Below are 23992 nucleotides of genomic sequence, written 5' to 3'. Positions count from 1 at the left end.
GGACCGGGTTGACTTCTCCGGAAGAGAGCTATTAGTGAACACATCGTTGTTGTCAAAGTGGACGGGTTCACACCGGCGAAGTAGGAGGATATCAGGTCGCGCTTCCCAGGGTCACACTTTTAGGTTCGACGATCCCCGGAGCCGAGTGTATTTATCCGAAAGGATTATGTTGTGCATTTGTTTTCGGTTGCGAGTCGCGCCCTACCTGTACTTGGAGTGCTCTGTACCTTTACATCTTGATATGTGGTTAACAAAAATCTACTGCCGAGGTCTGTTTGGCAGTAGAAGGGACTATCGTGCCCCCGGCGATCGCTAGCTGTCGTATCGCGTGAGGGCTGGAACAGAAGGTGTCTGCGTGAGGGCTGGAACAGAAGGTGTCTGCGAGAAGTTCGCGATGCGATGGCGCATGGAGCGCATTCACAAGTCCGCTATCGTGGATAGGCGGTAAAGACTTATACTTCATGGATATATATGTATCCTGGGCGTCTGGATGGCTTGAAGGTCTCACAACCCTCGTCTCCTATGATAGTCTCAGAGTTGACTGACGACCATGTCCTGGCTCACGAGCAAATTTCGCGCACTTGGTGATCGGCAGTCATGGGCGCTCCACCCGGAGCCATCATTTCTCGCTCCCAACAGCAAGCTCAGCAACCGGGACATGGACCCCACCCCGCCCGAGAAGCGGACATGGAAGATGGTCAACTTCACCGTTCGTTGTTTCTTTCCGAATCCCCAGACCCCGCTCACGCGACCTGAATACAGACATACTGGATATCAGACACGTTCAATGTCGCTAGCTGGGATCAAGCGTCTGCCTTGCTTACTCTGGGCATGTCAGCGGGACAGGCACTCGCATGTATTTTCGTTGGAAACCTTATCATCTCCTGGGCTATCACCGCGACCGGCACCATCGGAGCAAGGCACCACGTCCCTTTCCCAGTCCTGAATCGCTCGTCTTTCGGCTTCTACCTGTCGTATTTCTCAATTATTGGTCGTTGCATTTTGGCGTGCTTTTGGCAGGGTATCCAAACAGCTACGAGTGGCGAATGCGTCTACCAGATGATCAGAGCGATCTGGCCGTAGGACGTTTCAATTATGGCTTTGCACTCTGTTTGACTCTCTAGCTCAGGAGCTTTGAAGACTTTCCCAACCATCTCCCTTCGTCAGCCAACATTACCTCTGCGAATCTCCTAGCCTACTTCATCTACTGGGCTTTCCAGTTCCCCTGGGTCCTCATCCCGACACACAAGCTCCGCTGGCTCTTTGCTCTCAAGTCCGTCTTGGTCATCATCTGCGGCTTCTCGATGATGATATGGGCTTTCATCCGTGCGGGAGGGGCTGGGCCAATATTTTTACAACCGGCGACGCTATCTGGTTCAAAGCTTGCTTGGGCCTGGCTGGCGGGATTGCAGAGCGTGCTTGGGACTTACTCCACGCTGTGTGTGGTCTCTTTCTGCTGCTTCCTCAACTTGACTAACTTGGAACTGCAGCGGTGAATATCCCCGATTTTACCCGCATGGCTAGGGCGCCACGAGAGTAGGGAACGCGGATTCCATCATTCGGACGTTTCTAACTTCAGTTGTTAGCCAATATGTGCAGCTCATTGTGACGCCCATCTCTTTCACTATTATCGCTTTGGTCAGTCTTATGCGAACCTCTGACGTCTTCCTCGCTAACTATTCTCTTATAGCAAGGGATTGTCGTTACCTCCACTGGCTACATCCTCTACGGCGACTACTATTGGGATCCTCTACGCTTGATGAACAACTGGGACAATCGTGCCGCCACTTTTTTCGCGGCATTCGCATTCGCTGTTGCGACGTTGGGGACCAACATTGGAGCAAATTCGATCTCGGCTGCTAATGACTTCACGGCGCTGCTTCCAAGAGTGAGATCTGCGCGCAGATTTGACCAATGAGCATGCTGAACTCAGGTGGACAGTGGTTTAACATCAGACGAGGACAGGTGCTGTGCGCCATCATCGGAGCGTGGGTCATCATCCCATGGGAAATCCTGGCAAAGTAGGTATCAAGCATCAAATGAGTCTAACCCCTTCTGATCATGAGATAACGCGTCCGGTTTCCTCAGTTTCATGAGTGGATACACGGTCTTCCTTGGCCCAATATGTGCCATCATGGTTGTCGATGTGAGTGTGGTTTCTACCTTTGGTCTTAGCTGACCCGGAGCATTATACAGTACTGGTTCATCCGAGGCCAAAAGCTAGACGTTCCTGCTCTGTACGATCCCAATGGAAAATATCGCTCTACGGCTGGCGTAGTGCGTATGTCTATCCTTATCTTGTTGCTCCACTCATGCACCCCCAGAATTGGCGTGCCGTTGCCGCGCTCGTTGTATCCATCCCACCTAATCTTCCAGGCTTGATCAATGCCATCAATCCGTCCATCCCTGTCTGGGGTGGTGTGTACCCGTAAGCAACTTCTCCATGTGTATTGGCGCCTGTTGAACGGATGGTATGTAGTTTCGATATCTCCTGGCTTTTTGGGGCACGTATAAGTTCTTTCTGCCCCTCAGTCGCGCACTTATCTCGTATCTTCAGTTCTTCCTAGCAGCTGTCACGTACTTCATTGTCTGCAAGATCTTCCCGCCTTTACAGACTTTCGTTCCAGAGACAATAACCGGTGAGGAAGAGTACCCCTCAACGCCTTCCGATGAGAGAGACGAGAAGTAAAACGAGCAAGACAAGACCGTTGTGGAAGAGGTCACAATCCAAGAGGTGTAGCTTTCTCGGTGATATAGAAACAGTCTACATCCCACTGCATATATTGTGGTAGTGGCACCATGAACCAGGGTATATCTCATAACTACTACCGTGTAATCAAAATTTGGCAACAGAAACTGATCAGAAACCAAACACAAAATCTTTCTGTGAAATTATTAAATAGAAATTTCGGAGTCAATGCATTCTCGCCATATTCCTCCACCGCCAAGACTCAGCACCCCAAACACGGACGACCACCGTCAAGCTGGTCTCAGCTTGTCGTGTCTTACACTTAAACAATGGGAAGCCGTCAACTCGTCAAATGCTTATGGCCTGATGCCTGTCCTCACCGTCGGCAGTCGCTCCCCTCTATCAAGCGTTCACACCCCCGAGTATAACGATGAAACGCGATGCGTTGCTCCTCGTGGTCTCATTAGCCAGCGGCGTGCTCGTCTTCTGGTCAGCGTCGCGCGCCTTCAACACCTGCCCCACAACACTATCCGGCGAACTCTCCGTTAATGCTGGCAACGCAGGTGGTGTCTTTAACCATGTGAACGTGCTTCAAGAATCGGCAGAATCGTGGTTGGGATGGAATAGACGACCGCAAGACATCCCATTCCGCTTGTCGGATGGGATGGTTGAGCACGGATCGGAAAGGTCCGACAGGAGCACGACGATTGACCCTACAGAAGTTGTACTTCACGCCGCTGGTAAGTCTGTTACCTTCTATCTGACTATGGAGTTTATATACTTATTGTGTAATGGAAAGGAAACACTGCGTTTGAAAACCTCTACGTCTACGACGGTGCGATCCATATAGTCACGGACAACTCCTCAGCGCTCCCCGAACTAAAGCATATCACCTCCAACGGTGTTTCCCTGAACTTGGGACACAGCAACCCATCAGATGAAGACATCCGAGTACTGAGTGTGCAGGGAGCCGAGATGGCCTTTGGAGGTGCAGCAGCGCCCTGGGAGGGAATGACAGTGAGTCAATGGTTAGCTAGCACCGTCCTATCGTAGAGGCTTATATATGCGCAGTGGATGGTCACCGAACATCACGAGTTCATTGCTCACTACTACCATTATACTGCTGGTACGTTTCTATCTATTTAAATGTGCAAACCGCTAACCAAAGCCCCGCAGAGATCCTTCTCTCACTCCAGCGCACTACGTCTGCCTTGAACCGTACTCTCCCACCGCCTGCACGCATCATCTTTCCGCACAGTACTCATAGCGAATTCCGCGATGGGCCCGGGATGAACGTGTATGTGAACCTTGCAGCTTTCCCCAACACGCAGATACTCTTCTCCGACACCTGGGCTGATCTGCGCGCCACGAAGTGGGCTTTCAAGCTCGAGCGGGTGGTGTTGTTCGACCGAGCTGGAGCCATGGGAGGACCCGCACATGGAAAATCCTGGAAGCCGATCAGCGAAGCGATGTCCTTATCCGCCGATAAAGCAGACTGGTGGGCCGACGTACGAGAGCGTGTGGTCCGCTTTGCAGGCGGAGATGCGCCCCGTCCAGGAAGTGCGTCAAGTCGCGAGACGGTGGTTACCTACGTCTCGCGTCAACGCGGCAATAGGAGGGCGTTGAGGAGTGCAGATCATGCCACGTTGATCCAAGCACTACAGCGGGCAAGCGAGGAGCTCGGGTTCGAACTGAATATCGTCCAATTGGAAGGGATGTCAAAAGCAGAGCAGATTCAGCTGGCAGCACGCACAACGGTATGTCATTTATACCCTAGCTTGGACTTGCTAGTTAATCGGCCGGACAGGTTCTAATAGGAGTGCATGGCAATGGCCTCACGTCCCTTGTCTGGATGCGTCCCTCAAAATACAGCGCTGTGTTCGAGTTCTTCATGCCTGGCGGGTGGTTCCGCGACTACGAGATAACAGCGCGCAGTCTGAACATCATGTACCGAGGTTTCTGGAACGACACCTCATTCTCCTACCCTGGATTTCAGGGGAGGGACGTGGAGGGCTTTCATAGCGCAGAGATTCCAGTGTTGTAAGCTTTCGGTTGTCTGCTGATGATGATAATGACTCACTTTAGACACTAGTGCGCCGCACGTTATCGACCAGCTGAGGGAGGCATTGCAGTATGGTCTGGCGGATCATGTATTGGAGAAATGAGAGGTTTATCCCTTGCGCTCTGAACTTTTTATGTGAATGTAGTAGACTTTCTTTCCGTACAACAACAATGGTCCCTGTCTCGCGGTTCTCACTTCGTTTCTATGGATATTTGTTTTGTTTTTGTACACCATATTACCCGCCCAATTGCGATCCCGTGCGACGTGGTGCAAGCCTGTAGGATTGAACCTGTTGCTCGGCACGAAGTGAAAAGCCCGGGGGAATCTCACCTTGTGGTTTGTCGTACATTGCCCTTCAGGCGTGCTGCAACCTCTGGAATTCAATTGACCCCTGTCTGATCGCCCGGATTTCCGCGCCCAAAGCCAGTCTTCGCCTGCTCTCGAGCCACGTCATAGCCTCTGGAAAACGCTCGTTATAAGAGGGAAAATACGGCAAATCAAGCGTTGCACTTGCCTTCGTACGTCCGGGGAACAACGCCCTTCGTGCCCAGACCATTCGCATCCCAGGTGAACCAGAATTCATTCGTCGTCTTCTCCTCACCGGTGTTAACATCTAACACATTGGCTCTTACGCCGATATGCTGGACATGCGGTTAGCACATGTTTGGACCGCAGAGAGTAATGCGGCACACCACAACCCTACTGTCCGAGTAACCTATGCCCGATTTCAACTTCAGTATCGCCCCGACTGGGACAGGCAACTTGAATGCAATACTGTCCAAGCATAGGAACCCGAGTGTGCGCTTCTGTGTGTGTTGCGAGGCAGTCGCGAAAGCGAGCTCGTACGCCAACTTCATGAGGTACCCGCCGAATACCTTGCCGTGCACGCTTCCAGGAGTCAGCTCATTGTGCCAGACATGCATGACTGACAGATAACTCACTTGCGATCCTGAGGAAACATAACTTGACAACTTTCTAGCGCTGTATCTTCCATCCAAACCCACTCGATATCGTTTCCATACTCGTCCTTTCCTCCGGAAGGCAGATGTGTTCGCTGGGTTCGTGCAGGGACGAACGTAGAACTAAGAAATTCTTCACCGCCTTGTGGGTGGCGCGACAGGAACATGTCGTGCACCACCTGGGCTTCGGCTTGTGAGGGCGGTACGCGCGAAAGCGACAAAGCTTGGGTGGTCTTGCGCAGCTCGGCATGCGCTGGTTCAGTGTCAGAAAGAGTGGTGCTGTTCACGGAGGCGCGTACATTTTCCAAGCGCATTCAACGCCCATTCCTCCGGTGTCCCAAGCACAAGTTGGTTCACCTCCCTTGCTTTATGAGTGAACGCGTCCCTGCACACCATCGTGAAGCGACCTATTCAGTGGCATCAAGATCTTGCCGTTCATACTCAAACATTGCTGTTCAGACTCACCGACCATGATCGGCATCTCCCTCTCATGACTTGACCGTGGCAGTCCCACCATCTGTACGGTGACCTCGATGCTACTCTTTCCCGTGTAAATGACGTTTCCGGACAACCTCAAATCGTGAATGTCTCCCTGCTGGATGTAATGCAGAAGATCCATCCGCTCCACGGCGGCAGTGACCAAGTAGAAATCAGTAGAGGACATCGTGATATCCTCCGTCGATGGACCAAGAATGTGCTTGTATGCTGCGCTGCCAGCGAGGGAATCTAGGTGTTCCATCAGCTTGCCGTTCCGGATACCCCCAGCTACATTGGTGCTGTAACTCCTATCAGGTCCTTGGTAACTCGGATTTCGTATACCAGGTGCTTACTATTGTTCCAGAAGGCTCGCCTGGCTCAAGAAGGGCAGCACAAGCTCCACATAGCTGTCGTGCATCCGCCGGGGAGGTAACTCAGTCTTGGGTTTCGGTGACTCGACCGTTTTGTCCCCTTCTGTTTGACCCGTCTGTGGTGGACGTCTTGGCAAGAGAGTCTCTAGCCATGGTTGGGGAGATCGCATAGGAAATGCCCTGGGTCCATATCAGGGCGACATAGATGGGTTTCAGTGGGCGCGTACGTGCGATGAGCGGGGTCAGAGCGATTTCCTAGGAGATCTAGTTATCTCACGAGTCACAGCCATGTTACACTCACTTACGGACTAATGTCAAAAGTTGCACCATGGACAACACTTGAGATGCTTCCCGCTGTGTCTGGGCCTTCTCCGCCTGCAGCTCGCTCGTCGCATTAGGTGAGGGCGATTCATCCAACCGGGTTGGCGACAACGACAGCCCACGGCGTCCAACCGACGTCAAGCTAACTAATCGCGGGTGGTGCCAGCGTATGATAGAGTGAAGGCCTCTCATGGTCCCTGGTGACCTTCAGCAGAGAAGTAGGAGATGGAATAGGGAGCTCCGATTGGCATCGACCCACAACCTCGAATGAAATATTGCTTGACCCTGTAGATGGCCCGTGACCTCAGATCACGTTTCTTTTCCCATTCGATTTACGCCCAACGACCACAAGGCCTTCAGATGTAACAACAAAGGCGTGGTGCGGTGAATATGGGAACCCCAAGCCCGCTCTCCACCGCTCTGTGCAGCGTGTTCTTCATACGCTGGCAGTGCACAGTATATGGTACTTCGGTACTTCAAAAACCTGACAACAAAACAGTGATGTAAATCCGAACTCGCACTAGTTGAACTTCGGCACGTCGTCACTATGGGATTTGAGCAGCAAGTCAGACCACCAATTTGAGGGCGCCGATCGATGGATTGTGACACTTGCATTTGCCCAAGTTCAATAGAACCGGAAATTCGGTCCCTCCTAAGCGGGTGCCTCTACCATTCCCAGGACACGTTGTCTGGTCATTCACAAACCATTCCCGAGGTCTACAAGGACCCGATTCACTTGAGCTCTCTTCTCTTGATCGGAAGGACTCGGAAGTCCTAGTGCAGTTCTGGTCCATATCATGATATGGTGGAGTCTGATCTTTCGACCAGGCAATCGTCCCGCGGTTCACCCAACGCTGTTTATCATACAGGAAGATGTTTTTATGGCAGTCTGAGGGCTAAACTCGATGTCAAGTAGCGCACCGCAGTGCTAACATTAACGGAATGTAACAATTCGGTCCGGATTTGCGGTACGCGAGAAAAAATGCCTGCGTACATACACGCACTTACCGGAATGCAAAACGCCGGGTTCAGGAAGTTGTTTTCCCGAAGATCATGACTATCACTCTAACCGATCCTTCCTGATCCGGTAAGTTTGTTGATGACCATTCCGCATAATTTCCTTTTCAAGGTAAGAGGCGGTGCATCATTGTTATCAATGGACATCACATTCCCGAGAGGACCCTCAGTTTGCCTCGTGTTCTCCACTGACAGCGCGTTTAAAGCAGACGGCCAACCATGACATATTGTCTTCTGTGGCCTCTTACATCTATTCTGCTCCAGTGGACCTCCTTGACTGGACTCGCTGTGGAATACTTGCATAATTCTCTCACTCTCTTTGGATTATGACGATTCCGACGACTCTGTTACAAAGGGTTGACTTAGTTGGTCCAGAATCCTGTGCTGGAGGTTTCCCGGCGTCTAATTCCACCACTGTCTCTGTATCGCGTTTCATTAGTCCAAGGATCGAAGGGACGGACGATCAAAGCGTCTCTTCAAACTTGATTGAGCCCGGACGATGCACCGCAGGCGGATCTGAGCTCCAGGACCAAGGGACGACGAGCAGCCATTTCCAACTTCCGTCTGTTATTACAATCTCGTCATCGAATTTGGACATCCACAGTGATGGTTCTGACGAGACGGCAGTGGACGACAAAACGTGTATACGACCAACACCCCCTCGTAGTCGTCCTCGAACCCCGATCGTAATTCCTGACGGCCCTAGTAGAACATCCAATGTACCTGTCAAGCAAGGCTCTGTACTGGGAGAAATACAGACAGAGTCGCCAGTGGAAGATATTGGCAACGAACAGGTGGATGCACCAGGGAGAACCAACGATTTACATACGAGTGATGGGAGCTATCCTCCCTCATACCACGGTCTCGATGCACAGTACGCATAAGAAGCGCTTCAAATGCTTCGTGCTTATGGATAATGCTAGGGCGGATATGATGTTGCGAGAGTGCTTCCAACTAGTCCCAGAGCAGCCCACCAAGATGCTAACCCGCGCGTACGGGAAACCTGCGGGGTGAGTTTTCATCCAATTACTCTCTGACATAACTCATTTCAGGGGCAGTCAATATTTTTGGGCAACTAACCAGGTAGCGCAACTTGCTGTGCCGTCTTCTTATGGTCGACCACCCCCACACCGAGCGATGTCTGGGATCTTTCGATCAGAGGATGCCATCGAGTGCGTTATCACTCCACTCACCAACCCGGTCTGACATCGGTACTCTATGTAGATACATGCTCGGCAGTGTTGAACCTAAGAGACTACTAGACTGGAATTGGGAAGAGAAAGAAACGCCGGATGGATATCCTTACTTCCGCCACAAATTCCTGCCGTTTGTGACAGACGATTTTTTACGGACACAAGGTGTCTTGGAGTTGATTGACAAGTGGACGAAGTTTCTCCATGCGATAATAATGATTCAGCAGAAGAATACAACTTCCGGCTACACGTGGCCCGATAGTTGGGAGCTGTACTTGCGGGTGGACATAGGACCTCACCCTCTTGGGTTGTCATACTACGGGGAGATCTGCCGATACTATCTTATCGATCGGGTCAAGCGCGAAGTCTTCTGGCTGCATTACTTCCCGGATTACTGTGGGGTGATACCCGAATTGACCGTTCACGCGTCATCGAAGCTCATCCGTACGGTCTTCCTTCCGTGCGAGATTACTCTGATCGGCGCTTGCAGGATTGCATCTGCAGCGCGAGTTCTGGGCGCATATGGAGCTATTCTCTAACGCGAAGCCAATAAAAGGTGCTGAAAAGGAACTGCGGGACATGCTGTTGTGGTATACTTTCGGTAGCGTCTCCTTGTCCCTAGGAAAGTTCGCAGCTAATAATATTTCAGATCAAATCACCTCACCGGCAGGCAGCACCTGCCCGTTTGAACAGGGACAGCCAGAGAAATTTCTGAGCGTCCTCGATCAGTTTAAAGGTTAGTACGCACGCCGGTGGCCAATGAATTCCCCCTCATTTAAGGTCGACACAGGATCCGAAGAAGACTCTGTGGTTAAGAACATAGCCATTGCTCGTCTCATAGGAACATGTTGTCAGTACAACTTCTTTCCATCTTGTCGTACCTTATCCTGGTACAGATACCAGTCGTATTGCCAATCGTTTCGGCGATGTCGGATCCCGAGTGGACCGGGGCCAGCCCTCTCTCTACTCTGATGATGGTTGGTCCAGCATGGCAAAGTACGTGGTGTACTGCGTGATGCATGTCCTTGTCATGGGCGGAGACCGATGGTACCTGGATAAGATTCTCAATCTCACGGTGGATTATTACGTTCCGCCTCAGGCATGGAAGGACCTAGTCAGGATGCTAGTGGAAACAAGCAACCAAAGCACCCTCATCGTGGCGGCTTTGCTCTTCACGTGAGTGCGATTGAGGAGGGCGGGTGTGACATTATGGTTGACGGGTGTAAAGGGGTAATATCGGATTCCTGGGTATCAACGGGCTCGGAGGCGATCAGGTAATCATCAGCATAGTCGCAACTCTTCTTTCGTTGGGAAGTCTGTTTTTGGGTATGCAGCAGGCACTGCACCATTATGATTTGAAGGACACTACTGCAGATATCGGTGTCAGCCCCTTTCGTGTTCCTCCTTCCAGGTAGAATCTCACACTCTCCTTAGTCGCAGTACTGTGGGACGGCTTCGCAGTCCTGGCTCGGGTACCGCGGACTAGCAGTATACTACTCCCTGCCTTCTGCGCTCCTCATCTGGTCTGCTATAGCGACTATCATTGCCCTTCTCGTCTGGTGCTTCCAACTTGTGGAGATGGACTGGTTCTCGCGCACTTGCACTATCCTTATCCTCCTTTCGCTCTCCATTGTCGGTATTTCAGCAATGAAGTTCTCCAGAAGACTGTACAGGTTCCGGGAGAAGAAGCAAGAACGGGCGTGTATCCTCCGAAAGAGCATGAGGATTGTTCGTCTTCCAGGGGAATTCATCCTGGCACGGGTTCCGGACAGGATTTGGAAGCCCTGGGGAGGAAAGCGACCAGCTGATCAGAGCGCGGACCAATTAAAGAATCAGGAAGAGGGTACCGCCTGTCAACAGCCAGAAGAAGCGCGGACAACGAAGAGCTGTCCGCTCAGAAGGTTCACAGACATGTACAAGGCGTCAGCGCATTGGGTACGCCGCTCGATCACCTGGAGGAAGAAACGACCCGAGCCAGATGAAGAGAAGCAGGCAGAAATCGGCGCGGGAACGAGAGAAGCTGAAGAAGGCCCAATGTGCCTGTAGCCCCGTTGGGGGGTATCAAAGCTATTGTACACCTCTCTCTTGGTCATCGCACAGCATAATATGCTACAAGGTAAATTGAAAGTTGAACAATCTCAGGGAAAGTCTCTATTGTTGGTATCAATAGTGGTGGAGTGTAGCAACATGGAGAGTATGTATGAACACACGATGAAGCAGTAGCAAAGTAGAAATCGAATCACCAACTGCAATATATTCATGAAACTCGGAAGGGACAGACATTATCCAGTGGGATCCGTAAACCGGGTTTACGGTCTCGTGCGAAACATGGTTTTTCTTTGCTCGTCACCACTGAGTTGAACGTGAGGAGAATTGTATTAGGGTTATTTCATCAGGGTTAAGGAAACCCTGTAAGTAATCTTGATCGATGGATAAACAGCGTTTCATCGGGCGAACTCGGAGCAATTCATTCTCTCTCTCCTGCCACTTAAAGCTCTGTTTTTCACAAGCTTTCCTCCCTATCATCAACGTGTTACATCATCGCCGGTCCCATCGCCCAAATGGGCACAACAAACAATCCGGTGCACATCCTCTCTCATCACCTCATCACATTCATTCCTTGACAGCAACTCCTATTGCATTTCCCCGTTGTTCACCTCCATCCTATTCACTGTCTACCCTCACCCCGCATTCCCACACCCTCTCACGAGCACGCGATTATCCGACGCCCTCCGCCAGCAGCCTCAACAGCACTCCTGCTGCCCTCCAAGGAGATAAGTACCCCCTTCTCTCTAACAAGGGGATGCACCAAGCCCAGCTGCACGCATTCTCGGGGTTGTACACCCAGTGGCTGCAACGACAGCTTCAAGCACACGTGGGATCTTTGTCTCTCCCCGATCAAGTCGCTCTCCGCCTTCCTCAGCCAGGTATGCTCCCTCTCTCTTCCCCCGGGGTGAGCACCCTCCCTCCCCCAGAAGAACTAGACGACGAAGAGGAGAAGCTCGAGCTCCCCCCCGAGTTCTACTCTTCGAAACCGGATATCGTCCTTGTCTCTCTCGAAGGCGTCGAGTTCCCTACCCAGAAGCTCTTCCTCAGCGTCGGCAGCGCGTTCTTCAGGCGTATGTTTGAGGATGCCTCTTCTGATGCCTCTACCAGCACCAGCGCCTCTCCTGATCCCTACACGAACGAACTTGAACGCGTCCCCTGGCCAGAGAAGGCATCCACGATCGTCCACCTGCTCCAGCTCCTCTATCCACTCCCCAAACCCCGTTTCCCCTCTCTTGGAGTAACACTTCAGCTCCTCCTCTCCGCGGACAAATGGGAGCTCGCACTACCCCTCCAGCGTCTGAAGGACTCTCTCCTCACCAAATGGGCGAAGGAACGTCCATTGCGCGTATACGGCTTCCTCTGCTCTTCGGGATTAGGCACGCAGGAGGAGATCCGTGCTGTGGCTGAAGAATGTCTAGCGCGCTGTGACCCCAGGGAAGGGAGATGGAAACGCGATCTGGAGGGCATGTCCGCGCTCGCCCTCTCCTCACTACTCGATGCTCGGGACGCGCGCGCCGCCCAAGCGCAGAAAGTCGTGCAACGCGAGGTGCCGAGTCACTGTCCGCATGGGTTTCCTCTGGCGACTGCTGCGCTGGTGGGGCAGTGGAAGGCTGCTCTTGGGGAGAGGCTTGCAAGGTGGCCGACGGGGAGGGTGATGGATGGCTGGGAGAGCATCGCGGAGGTCCTTTGGCCTGAGGGGGTGGCTGCGAGTTGTAGGTGAGCACGTCGCGGAGAATATATGCATATATGCACTATATCTGACTGGTTTCTAGACTGTGCATTCCAACGGAAGCGAGGAGAGCGTGTATTGAGAAAGTCGCTAAAGCGCAATGGGATATCGATGCGCTGCCTATTACGCTCTAGCTTTTGCCAGAAGCTAGAGGCTGGAGCTGGGATCTGTAGAAAACCCCTGTCGTATTATCGCTCATCTGTATCTAGACCTGAATGCACCCAGCCAATGTATCCAACCTGCATATAACCGATACATATCATCCGATCGTACAATCATTCGAATATACATTCGTCGCGCTTTTGCGCGGTTAGAAGAACTAGCAAGCGATAGATCCAAAGTTCCGATCACGCAGCTCTGTGCACCTTGCACACCCTCAGGGGCAGCTGGATCCCCTTCTCCTTCTGCTCTTTCACGAATGGGCGTATCACGATTCTATCATCCGTCAATACCGCGCCTTGGGAAGCAAGAAATAAAGTGGCCGTACACGTCTTTCATCCCGATCTCCTGCCCTTCTATAGGTGCAAATTCGAAAGCTCTAATTAACGTAAACAGGATCGCTTTCATCCTGTGCTCGTCAGCACTGTCCAACACCAAGGCAGATAATTAGGAATAACGCACTCCATGACAGAAAACCGGTAACCAATACACGCTCTCGCCCCTCCAAGGAAGGCCATCGTATGCGCCCACACACCCGGGATCTCCTTAACCTTTTCCAGCCCTTCCTCCCACCTCTCAGGCCTGAACTCATGTGCGTCCTCGCCCCAGAACTCCTTGGCATGGTTCACGACCACGCTCTCGACGCCCACGACGTCCCCAGCTTGCACCTGCACGTAGTCGTGTCTCCTCCCTTGGCGGTCTACTAGCGGGGTACTCAAGGGGATCTGGTCCGCCCGAGTCGCTACCCGCACGGTACTCCGCACGGGGCACCAGAGGCGCAACGATTCCTTGAGCACTGCGTCCAGGTAGGGAAGAGCGCTTAGTTCCTCCATGCAGGGCGCTTCCTCCGACGCTTGCTGCAATTCAAGGCGGAGCTTGTCCTGCACCCGAGGGGAGAGGGAGAGGGAGTACAGTGTCCACGCCAGGCCGGAAGCGGTGGTCTCGTGCCCCTGTGTGAGGGTTAAGCATGGGAGAGAGGAGAGAGGGAGGGAGGTGGAGCACGTACCGCTACGATGAACGTTGAGATCTGGGCGAGGACCTCGTCGTCGCTCATCCGCTGGTGTAGTGCCAATTCTGGGGACATGTTCGCCCGGACTGTCAATAGGCGCGTCAGCATGCTCTTGGAATTCGAGAAAGAATGAACACGTACTGAGAGCACTCAGAAGATCCCGCCTTCCGACGTTGCTTTTCTCAAGCTTGCCTTGCATCTCCTGCTGCACGGCCGCTTTCTCCTTCCTAATGAGTGCCATCCCGATCCTGCGTGTCGTCGCTCTCGCCTCCGTCATCTTCCTGTTATATTCCAGCGGCTACGTTCAACCGATCAGGCCAGAACGTGGAATACATGAATCAGAACGAACAAGATGACGCAGAAGCTGGAACCGGCCCATGAGTATCCCAAGCAGCGGGCTCTTCCCCGCCGCTTCGATCATGTCGTGCACTGCACAGAACAGCTCGTTCGATTCGTCGTGCAGCGCGTTGAACCTGTACCCGAAGCCTACCGGTCGTCATAAGCAGTGCTCATCACCAGTAGGGGACACCTCACCAGCTTGACCAATGACATCGAGCGCCGCCCGAGTCACCCAACTGAACATGTCGATCTCGGTTCCCTCGCTTTCGGATACCTTCGCGAGTATGCTGTTCAGGCTGTCTCGTAGCTTGCATTCTTATCAGAGAAATGTACCTGAGCATCAGAAGCACGCACCTGGTGGGCGGTGTCAAAGAAGATTGGCATAATTTCCTTAATATGTCCGAGGGAGAACGAGGGATTCTAGGATCAATTGTTCAGGCGCGCCGCCGGCAGATGAAGTGCCGCAGGAGAACGAACCATTATTCGCCGCTGGCGCTTGTGTTCCTCTCCTTCAGCAAGGAGCAGGCCTCGCCCTCCGACCATGGAGGCAAGAATATTCTGCAGGTACTCCGGCTTGGGATATATGTCCGTGTGGTTGAGAATGTGTGACAGCGCACGCGGGTCGACAGTGTAGACCTTGTAGTTCTGCGTCGCGGAAAGTCAGCTACGATGGAACTGGCGCCGACAACAAACGCACACCGAGTACGACTCGAGCTCCGAACGTACTTCCATACTCCTCCGACCACTTCATAAGCACTGTATCGTCTTTGCGGACCTCTCTCATGATTCCCCAAAGCCAGTGGGTCGGTTCGGGACCTCGTAGGTGACGAAGAGGATTGAAGAGACGAAGAACAAGTAAATATACCTGGTAGATGCCCGCAAGCATAAAAAGCAAAAGCAATAAAAGAGCCGCATCTTGCAAGTGCTGAATCAAGCGTTGGTGCGGCATCCTGCTGTACTGGTACTCTGAGAATAAAATAGGTGGGCTGTAGCCGCAAAGGGTGGGGGTGAGCGTAAATCGCCGCATGCCAGCCAGTTGCAACGCCTTTTAAGGACAAGCAAGCGTCCGTGGGTACCTCCGTCTGCGCAATTATCCAATAGAGGCTCGCTACGCATCAGAGGCTTGGTTCTCCAGGGAGAAGACAAGTTGCATTGTGACGTGTGTGCCAGTCGACAGTGATCCCAGCAAACACAGCATCATCGAGATAGATCATTCTCCAGGTTGAGGCTTGCCGGTATCCTGTGAAGTGTTGAATTAGCTCATCCCCGAAATCGGAGCAATCGGGTCCACCAAAATCGGCACATGATTCCTGACTTCACAAGCAGACAGCGGAACAACAATGAACGTGTCAAGGGTCTCGGACAAAGGCGGTCGTACCTACAGGCACAGGTGCCTTCGTCAAATGATCCGCTGAACAAGCAACTCATAGGGCATCGCACCTTCATTTCCTGCACGCCAGCTTGATCTGCTGTCAGAGATCACCAGAGTCGTCCCGTCTCATAACGCCCATACTTGTCTCAAGAGGCAAGTATCAGAGGCTGGAGGAGGCAGACAGTTCACACGGTGGGCCGCGGCCGATCACTCCTCCTTTCCCGCTACAGCATTTCATCCGCCGGGCGGCTCCGATACGAAGTTACGGCGTAGCGTCAGAAACCGCTTTTGTCCCTGCTGCTCCCAACGGGCGGCTGGTATCTCAGCGACAACACGCACGCCCTTCCGCTGATAGTCTCATTGGAATGTCGGTGTATCATCCGGTTGTATCGGTGGCGTCACGAATCCACCGAAATAGCCGCATAGCCGGGTCCATTCTTCCGCTGTTATCTGAGCAGATGCCTGATTCTGTGTTTATCATTGTACCACCGAACACCGGGCCGAAGTTGCGTGGGGGCTGGGAGATGCTCACATATTTCGGTCGTTCATTATACCCAGGATTTACTCACGCACCGCCCTTTTACTCCAGTACCAGGCAAGCCTTCACTATCCGAGAGATCGGAACTGCGCCAGCTACCAGACTTGGAAAGACTCGTTTGTACAAACGTTTCGAACGTCCTCCTGGTCAGGTGGACTTAAAACCAAAGTTGGATCAGAAATTCCTTTCAGGATCAAATCGGCTTGCGCCTTCACTCGTGGCAATATATTATGCATCAAGCAGCCCTCGACACGCGCTTCACGAGTAAGGGAAGTTGCAGCCTCGTGCCCTCGCCTTTGACGTATGGGCGCGCAACGATCCTGACAATGCGGTCAGGAACATTTCCCATAGAGCCGATGATCTTGTACTAGTACGTACACGTTTTTGACTGCGATCTCCTTACCTGGAACGGGGACGAACTCGAACTCGCGGATCAGGGCGAACAGAATCGCTTTCATCCTGGTCCCTTGCGGTCAGGGCGGTCAAACTGAAACACCGCAAAAGAACGTACTCGGTGATAGCAAACCTGTACCCAATGCAGGCCCTTGGTCCGCCGATGAACGTGAGTGTATGGGCATAGACGCCAGATATCTCCTTTGCCCCGGTTGTTTCTTCATTCCATCTATCTGGTCTGAAATCTCCGGCGTCTGGGCCCCACAGCGCTGTGCTCCTATTCATCGGCATGATCTCCACACCCACGAAGTCGCCCGCCTGGACTCGGAGGTGATCCAGCTTTCTTCCATAGCGGTCGACGATTGGATGGAGCAAGGGAATGGTATCGTCTTGCTTGGCGACGCGCAGGGAGTAATGGACCGGCGAATGCAGTCGCAGAGATTCCTTCACAACAATGTCAAGATAAGGAAGCGCGTTCAGATCATCCATTGTTGGCATATCCTGGGATACCAAAGAGAGTTCTTCTCTGAGCTTGCCCTGGACTTCAGGATACTGCGCGAGCGACATAAGTGTCCATGTCACGGCAGATGCACTCGTTTCATGTCCCTATTGAAGATCGGTACAGATATATGCGGAAGGTGAAGATGAACGGACTGCAATAATGAAGGTCGAGATCTGTGCCAGGACTTCCCGGTCGCTCATCTGCTGATTTTCAGAAACACCAGCTGCCATGTTTGCTCGAACTGTGCAAATCTCAGTGCTGGGTGTGAATTCACCGAACACATTACGTACTCAGCGCAGTAAGAACATCCCTTCCGGCGATCTTGCCGTTCTGGCCGAATTTGCTTTGCATCTCCTCAAATACTTCAGCTTTGCGCTTCATTACTAATTCAGTCCCCACGCGATGTGTCGTATTGAGGGCAGCATCCATAACCGGATTACGGAAACCGGGCTAATTCAATACAGAGTCAGTCATAGTTCTCCAAGAGTACACAAATATCACGAACTATACGGCGGAGGAACTTGAAACGGTCCTTCAGCAAGTCGGTAAGCGGATTCCTACCCAACTCCTGTTCCATGTCATGATATGCATGGAACAACTCGTTCGATTCGTCAACCAGACAGTTGAACCGATACCCGAACCCTACTCTCAGTTCAACCTCATGATAGATAGATCTCCACGGAAGGACAAACCTGCTAGACCAATGATCTCCAGTGACGCACGCCCAATCCAGGCGAACATGTCAAGTTCTACTCCCTGCGTACTAACCGCCATTCCCTGAAGCTCATTGAGGACATCTCTTAGCTACAATACATGAGAGTCCGTTCGATCCTGTAATTAGAAGTTGGCGCTTACTTGGTATGATATCTCGAAGAAAATAGGCGTTGCCTCTCGAATTTGAATTGGGGCAAAAGAGGGATTCTGGATGTCATCAGCGCCGAAATTTCCCAATATAGAATCATAGCATCGTACCATTATCTTCCTCTGTCGCTTGTGCGTGTCTCCCTCAGCTACGACTAACCCTTCACCTATAGCCGCTCGAAGCAATGTCCTCGCGTGCTCCGCTTTTGGGTAGATGTCGGTATGCGATAGGATATGTCCGACTGCGCGAGGGTCGATTGTGTTCAAGCGACACTTCTGCGGTTTTGGTGTTAGCTTATGCATGCAGAGATAGGGAGCACAACGTACTCCAAGCATGCTGGGAAGTCGATATGCCACACCAAATTGCTCCGTCCATTCACACAAGCAGGCGTCATCTTGGAGTACCGCCGCTGCATTCCCCCATAACCAAGAGCGCCGCGATGGACCTGGTAGATGCCGTATAGGGGTGAAGAAGCGGCGAGAGAACTGCCATAGTCCTCGGAGCGTGTAGCCGGCGGCAATGACAGCGAGGACGATTAGGCCGAGAGTCGGGATCCGGCTGAGGTCGAAATATGAAAACATGATCCAGTCAATAAACGTGAATCGCTGGATATTCGACCATCATCAAGCTTCTTATAGATTTCGGAGACTGCGTCGTCCCCGGGTATACCATTGAGACAAGGGAAGGTATAAATCTGATACTTGTCGCTCTTCTCTGATGGGATCATCCTTGAGGCCACCCATGATCCCCTGCCGTCTAGTAATAGCCGAGCATAATGAATCCAAAAGATCAAGAAGCATTAATCCATCAATAAAGGGGGATAATGGTCAGCATAGATGGTAACAATGCCAGATGTTTCTCAGGAGAACACAAGGACTCATTAGAGCCAAAACAGCCTCAAAGGGGGTTTGCCACGTGAATATGGCACAGCCCTTCCTCACCGCGTGGAGTTCGCGTGTTCAACACCTAGTACTAGTACCGCCGATGTACTCAGTCCGCGGAATGACAATTGTGCTTCTACTACCGTGCTGGCGCAACACAGCAAGAACTGTTCGACAACTAGACTGGGACCCATACTCATGTTGTACAATTCCAAAGATAAACATCCTACGTCCACAATACTCACGTAGATTCAACCGGCTTTTGGAAGTCGCCGAACGATCATGGGGAGCTGGACACCCTTTTCTTCCTCTCCTTTCACAATCGGCCGCACGACAATCCTATTTCTGGTTAGATGGTGGTTTAATAGGAGAGCGAAGAAACCTACACGCTCTTTGTCTGGATTTCTTTTCCTTGTACGGGCAGGAACTCAAACTCCCGAAGCAACACGAACAGGAGAGCTTTCGTCCTTGATATCGTTCAGCGCAAAGAAGACTGAAAGAAGAGATCGACATACTCGATCACAGAAAACCTGTACCCGATACATGCCCTTGGTCCGCCGATGAAGGTGAGGGTATGGGCATATATCCCTGGAATCTCGCTCGCTCCTTGCAGATCCTTTTCCCATCTCTCTGGCTTAAACTCCTTAGCATCGTCGCCCCACAGCTCCTTAGACCTATTCATGGCCATGATCTCCACTCCAACGAAGTCGCCCGCCTGGACGCGAACCCTGTGGAGAGGTTGTCCATACCGATCGATGACAGGCTTCGAGAGCGGAATTGTATCATCGTGGAGGGCAGTGCGCACTGTCCAGTGGATAGGAGAGTGGATACGCAGGGACTCTTTGACAACTTGATCGAGATAAGGAAGAGCGTTAAGGTCATCCATCAAGGGTGTCTCGTCGGATACTTGTTGAAGCTCCGCACGCAGTCTGTTCTGCACATCTAAGTGCTGCGAAAGGGAGAAGATCGTCCATGTGATTCCAGCGGCAGATGTCTCGTGTCCCTACAACCAGCATCAGTACGAAGCTAGGATCGAACGACGAAGGGCACACCGCTGCGAGGAAGGTAGTGATCTGCGCCAGTACTTCCTCATCACTCATCTGGTGTGCCGGCGTGAGATCTGCCGCCAAGTTTGCGCGAACTATGCTTCCGTCAGCTCAGATTTTTCTCCAAGAGTTGCAAGTGACCCACTCAGTGCACTAAGCAAATCCCTCCCAATAATTTTCTTCTCCCCGCTCTTGCTCTCCAGCTCCTGCATCACGGCTGCCTTCTTCTCCTCAATCAGCTGCATCCCGATCCGCTTCACCGTGTCTCGCGATGTTAGCATGGTTTTGTTTGCTTTCGTTGGCTGTGCGAGACCATCAAGCCAAAGCATAGGAGGGACAGGGTAGCAAGACGTACAATCATCCCGAACCACTTGAACCGATTCCTCAGCAATCCCTGCACCGGCGCCGCTCCCAGCGATTCCACCAACGAGTGAAATGCGCTAAATAACTCGTTGCTGTCGTCTTCAAGGGCATTGAAACGATAGTCGAATCCTTTCAAAGTGTTTATTTTGATATCAGTGGAAAAGGGTGTAAGAGGAAGCACCCACCAGCAATACCAATTATGTCAAGAGAGGCGCGACCAATCCAGCTGTATATGTCGATCTGCTGGTCACTCACATCGTCGACCGCACGGTTCAGAGCATCTCGCAACTAGAACGTAACTTGAGATACTGTTCCGCAGAACGTCACCGGAATATCACCTCGTAAGATACATCGTAGAAGATAGGAGTGACTTCTCTGATCTGTCCCGGCGAGAAAGACGGATTCTGCTCGCGCCCCAACATCAATCATCGCCTCTCGGAAAAAACCAGTATTAACTCACCATGATTCTCCTCTGACGTTTATGTGTCTCTCCCTCTGCTACCACCAAGCCCTCACCAATGGCAGAGCGGAGCATTGCCTTAGTAGGCTCTGGCTTCGGATAGATTTCCGTATGGGACAGGATGTGAGCGACGGCTCGTGGGTCAATCGTATTCAACCTCCAGTTCTGTGCAGACCTCATGATCGATTTCCGACAGAAGGGAAATGTACGTACGCCGAAAATGACCCTCGTGGCATACGTCGCCCCATACTCCTGCAACCACTGCTCCTCAACAGAATCATCCTCTACCAGCCGTTTGGTATTACCAAATATGAGAGAATGTGCGGGAGGACCACGGAGACGTCGCAGTGGTGTCCGGAAACGCTGGAGAAACCCGAAGATGCTATAGAGCACGTAGAGGCCAATAACAACGCCCACGACGAGTGGTCCGTTCTTGACGAGCACAGATGGGTCATGTAACAGAATGTCCATGGTTAACTGGGGGAAGGAACAAGTGGTCAAGCGCTCTTCAATAATTGTGAGGGGTGTTATGGTCACATAGTGCAAGTTCTTGCTGGAAGATTGTCATCATTGTCAGGGTTTGGCCACACTGTCGCTGACGAAAGGTTGCGGTTGCAGGAAGCCATCAGGAGTCCCGGTATATTATGTGGAGAAATAGAAGGACCGCGATATTACATGTACAGCCACCGATAGAAGAGTTACCTTTTCAAGAATTTTTGAATTGTGGGTTGTCGCGTTCGGGGCAGTGAGAAGCAACGTGCGCAAACAAAAGGGCAGCGATAATCCCGCGTATAATACAATTATGTCACCACCTATCTGGAAATCCATCCACCAGAAGATCAACCACGGAAACACCATGTTCAAGACCTAGTGACCTTCTTGATGATCATGGGCAAAGCTAGCGACTTCTCTTGACCCTTGACAAACGGACGTGCGACAATCCTGTGCGAAGTGGGTAAGCCGCGTTGCTCGGCGGACAGAGATATGAGTACGTACACGTTCTTTATACCGATTTCTTGACCTGGCACTGGTGCGAACTCGAACGACCGGAGAAGCACGAACAGGAGAGCCTTGGCCCTATACCCAGCAAGGTGAGTCTGATGAGCATACAACACAGCAACACAACCACGCACTCGATGATCGAGAATCGGTATCCGATACACGCTCTCGGCCCGCCGATGAAGCTCATGAGATGCGAGTAAACACCAGGGATGTCATTAGCGCCATTCAGGTCTTCCTCCCACCTCTCGGGGCGGAACTTGTCCGCGTCCTCGCCCCAGAGCGCCTTGCTCTTGTTCATCAGGATGACATCGACGCCGATATAGTCCCCAGCCTGGACCTTGATCGTGTCGTGCGACTTGCCGTACTCGTCTATTACTGGCTGAGCAAGCGGGATCTCGTCGTCTGTGGCGGCGACACGCATCGTCCCATGCACCGGGCTGTGGAAGCGCAGGGACTCTTTGACGACCATGTCCAGATACGGTAGCGCGTTCACCTCGTCCATCGATGGTGCTTCCTCGGAGACCTGCGAGAGCTCAGCACGCAGTTTCTCTTGTATTTCGGGGTTCTGGGCGAGCGAGTACAGTGCCCAAGTGACTCCGGAAGCGGTGGTCTCGTGGCCCTGGGTATACCGTCAGAGCGTTGATCGGAAATCGGAAAACAGAAGAAACGACATACAGCAATGATAAATGTCGAGATCTGCGCAAGGACTTCCTCATCCCTCATCCTGTGCGCGGGGGCCAGGTCTGCAGCCATGTTCGCACGAACTATCACGGCAGTCACGCGTCAGTACACATCTTTCAATACTGTAGATCAGGCACACTCAGTGTACTAAGCAGGTCCCGACCGACGATCTTGCTCTTCTCGACGTCACCCTTGCGCTCCATCTCCTGCATGACCGCGGCTTTCTTTTCCCGTACGAGCTGCATTCCGATCCGGCGAGTCGTAGCTTGGGAAGCACGCATTTTGCGGTCGGCTTTAATGGGCTACACATCGAGTTCGTCAGCACTCTATCGCTCTGGGCAACGCAGCATATAAAAACGGAGCAGTTGATGTACGCACAATCAATCGCATCAGCCTGGACCGGCTTCTCAGCATGGCAAAGATCCGACTCTCTCCCATCGACTAGAACATATCATTAAACGCACGGAAGAGCTCGTTCTTCTCATCATAAAGAGCAGAGAAATGGTATCCAAAACCTATGACGGTTGAATTGTCTGGTCCTCCGTGTAAGGGGCAGTGAAGGAGCTTACCTGCTTGACCGATAATATCCAGCGTCGCTCTTCCAATCCAACTGAATACGTCTACTTCAAGCTCCTCTCCTGGTGCCTTGGATAGCATCCCATTCAGCACCTCCCTCAGCTTCCAGCGGTCAGAACATCTCTTCACTCTAACATGGATTAACACCTACTTGAATAGCAACATCAAAGAAGACCGGGGTGACTTCCCGTATCTGACCAGGGGAAAAGCTCGGGTTCATGATCCTCCTCTGCCGCTTGTGCGTCTCCCCCTCGGCAATTAGGAGCCCTTCACCAATGGAGGCACCGAGCATCGCACGGAGATGCTCGGGCTTGGGGTAGATCTCTGTGCGCGAGAGGATGTGCGCAACTGCGCGTGGGTCGATCGTAGTGAGTCGTAAATTCTGGAATACTTCTCAGCTATTCGGTCACAGAAAGTAGACCGGACAAAAACCAAACACCGCAGGGATGACGAATGTCGGTCCATATGTCTGGCTCCATTTCTCTCCGATCTTGTCATCCTTGATGTACAGGGCAATATTGCCCCAGAGGAACGAGTGACGTGGCGGGCCCTGCAGATGTCGGATGGGAGTACGAAATCGTTTGCTGAATTGATAGAGCCCATGGGCAATGTACGCGAGATAGAGAACTAGCAGCACTCGGGGCCCTTCGCGAGTTAGCCAGGAGGTAATGAGGGCCAGTGTGGATGACATGAATGCGAAGGGGTTAAGTAGAAGTATTGATATGGTGCTTTGCTGTCATTGTTGACTTGGTTATATACTCCCGGAAGACTGTGAACAAGACAAGCCTCCAGCTTGCGCATTATCATGCTGGCGGGGGCCGATGCCCAGGGGCGACTGGAAAAGCGTGGGTACGTAAGAGCACTACTAAGAAGCATAAGGTTAGGGTTCACTGACAATGACATAAGCAGACCCCTTAAGCGTTCCCTTGGCCCGAGGCGCGG

The 23992-nt window shown here is 52.2% G+C and overlaps 8 protein-coding genes across 8 annotated transcripts; 3 read left to right on the top strand and 5 right to left on the bottom strand.

The window, feature by feature from the left end:
* Positions 1–550: 550 nt before the first annotated feature.
* On the top strand, positions 551–2689 carry DACRYDRAFT_52402 (cytosine-purine permease; the record flags this gene model as incomplete). Its single annotated transcript, XM_040775105.1, has 11 exons — positions 551–709; positions 763–1079; positions 1130–1440; positions 1491–1536; positions 1587–1638; positions 1691–1888; positions 1942–2021; positions 2089–2146; positions 2197–2277; positions 2325–2428; positions 2533–2689. The coding sequence occupies 11 exons, from the start codon at positions 551–553 to the stop codon at positions 2687–2689; spliced, it is 1563 nt and encodes a 520-aa protein (XP_040628715.1).
* A 909-nt stretch (positions 2690–3598) lies between these two features.
* Positions 3599–6728, bottom strand: DACRYDRAFT_79449 (Thioesterase/thiol ester dehydrase-isomerase; the record flags this gene model as incomplete). Its single annotated transcript, XM_040776396.1, has 12 exons — positions 3599–3706; positions 3761–3815; positions 3866–4446; positions 4497–4702; positions 4770–5026; positions 5082–5210; positions 5266–5392; positions 5444–5639; positions 5693–5963; positions 6010–6117; positions 6176–6486; positions 6541–6728. The coding sequence occupies 7 exons, from the start codon at positions 6726–6728 to the stop codon at positions 5107–5109; spliced, it is 1305 nt and encodes a 434-aa protein (XP_040628714.1). The 3' UTR covers positions 3599–3706; positions 3761–3815; positions 3866–4446; positions 4497–4702; positions 4770–5026; positions 5082–5106.
* A 1361-nt stretch (positions 6729–8089) lies between these two features.
* On the top strand, positions 8090–11307 carry DACRYDRAFT_22198 (uncharacterized protein). Its single transcript, XM_040772725.1, has 10 exons — positions 8090–8770; positions 8820–8906; positions 8955–9068; positions 9121–9533; positions 9580–9690; positions 9739–9825; positions 9880–9939; positions 9986–10265; positions 10318–10471; positions 10524–11307. Exons 4-10 carry the CDS (start codon positions 9305–9307, stop codon positions 11133–11135), a joined length of 1533 nt encoding a protein of 510 aa, XP_040628713.1. The 5' UTR covers positions 8090–8770; positions 8820–8906; positions 8955–9068; positions 9121–9304; the 3' UTR covers positions 11136–11307.
* Positions 11308–11796: 489 nt separating this feature from the next.
* On the top strand, positions 11797–13093 carry DACRYDRAFT_116255 (uncharacterized protein). The gene is made up of 2 exons (XM_040770169.1): positions 11797–12854; positions 12911–13093. The coding sequence occupies exons 1-2, from the start codon at positions 11893–11895 to the stop codon at positions 12999–13001; spliced, it is 1053 nt and encodes a 350-aa protein (XP_040628712.1). The 5' UTR covers positions 11797–11892; the 3' UTR covers positions 13002–13093.
* A 121-nt stretch (positions 13094–13214) lies between these two features.
* On the bottom strand, positions 13215–15230 carry DACRYDRAFT_116254 (cytochrome P450; the record flags this gene model as incomplete). Its single annotated transcript, XM_040770168.1, has 10 exons — positions 15072–15230; positions 14852–15019; positions 14729–14794; positions 14570–14681; positions 14385–14521; positions 14177–14333; positions 14033–14121; positions 13489–13976; positions 13355–13435; positions 13215–13302 (listed from the first exon to the last, which is right to left on the bottom strand). Exons 1-10 carry the CDS (start codon positions 15156–15158, stop codon positions 13215–13217), a joined length of 1473 nt encoding a protein of 490 aa, XP_040628711.1. The 5' UTR covers positions 15159–15230.
* A 1289-nt stretch (positions 15231–16519) lies between these two features.
* DACRYDRAFT_107546 (cytochrome P450) lies at positions 16520–18622 on the bottom strand (the record flags this gene model as incomplete). Its single annotated transcript, XM_040768497.1, has 10 exons — positions 16520–16604; positions 16663–16743; positions 16796–17283; positions 17332–17420; positions 17470–17629; positions 17685–17821; positions 17872–17983; positions 18035–18100; positions 18152–18316; positions 18368–18622. 10 exons carry the CDS (start codon positions 18620–18622, stop codon positions 16520–16522), a joined length of 1638 nt encoding a protein of 545 aa, XP_040628710.1.
* Positions 18623–19055: 433 nt separating this feature from the next.
* On the bottom strand, positions 19056–21338 carry DACRYDRAFT_22196 (cytochrome P450). The gene is made up of 10 exons (XM_040772724.1): positions 21005–21338; positions 20792–20956; positions 20670–20735; positions 20517–20619; positions 20324–20460; positions 20114–20270; positions 19975–20063; positions 19438–19925; positions 19309–19389; positions 19056–19261 (listed from the first exon to the last, which is right to left on the bottom strand). Exons 1-10 carry the CDS (start codon positions 21260–21262, stop codon positions 19174–19176), a joined length of 1632 nt encoding a protein of 543 aa, XP_040628709.1. The 5' UTR covers positions 21263–21338; the 3' UTR covers positions 19056–19173.
* Positions 21339–21565: 227 nt separating this feature from the next.
* DACRYDRAFT_22195 (cytochrome P450) lies at positions 21566–23867 on the bottom strand. The gene is made up of 8 exons (XM_040772723.1): positions 23202–23867; positions 23044–23152; positions 22853–22989; positions 22614–22776; positions 22469–22557; positions 21925–22412; positions 21788–21868; positions 21566–21733 (listed from the first exon to the last, which is right to left on the bottom strand). The coding sequence occupies exons 4-8, from the start codon at positions 22753–22755 to the stop codon at positions 21652–21654; spliced, it is 882 nt and encodes a 293-aa protein (XP_040628708.1). The 5' UTR covers positions 22756–22776; positions 22853–22989; positions 23044–23152; positions 23202–23867; the 3' UTR covers positions 21566–21651.
* Positions 23868–23992: the final 125 nt, after the last annotated feature.

This window comes from Dacryopinax primogenitus (assembly GCF_000292625.1).
Source record: "Dacryopinax primogenitus strain DJM-731 SS1 chromosome Unknown DACRYscaffold_9, whole genome shotgun sequence".
NCBI classification, from domain to species: domain Eukaryota; kingdom Fungi; phylum Basidiomycota; class Dacrymycetes; order Dacrymycetales; family Dacrymycetaceae; genus Dacryopinax; species Dacryopinax primogenitus.
Note: the sequence above shows the minus strand (reverse complement) of the source record. Positions and strands in the feature narration are given on the sequence as shown.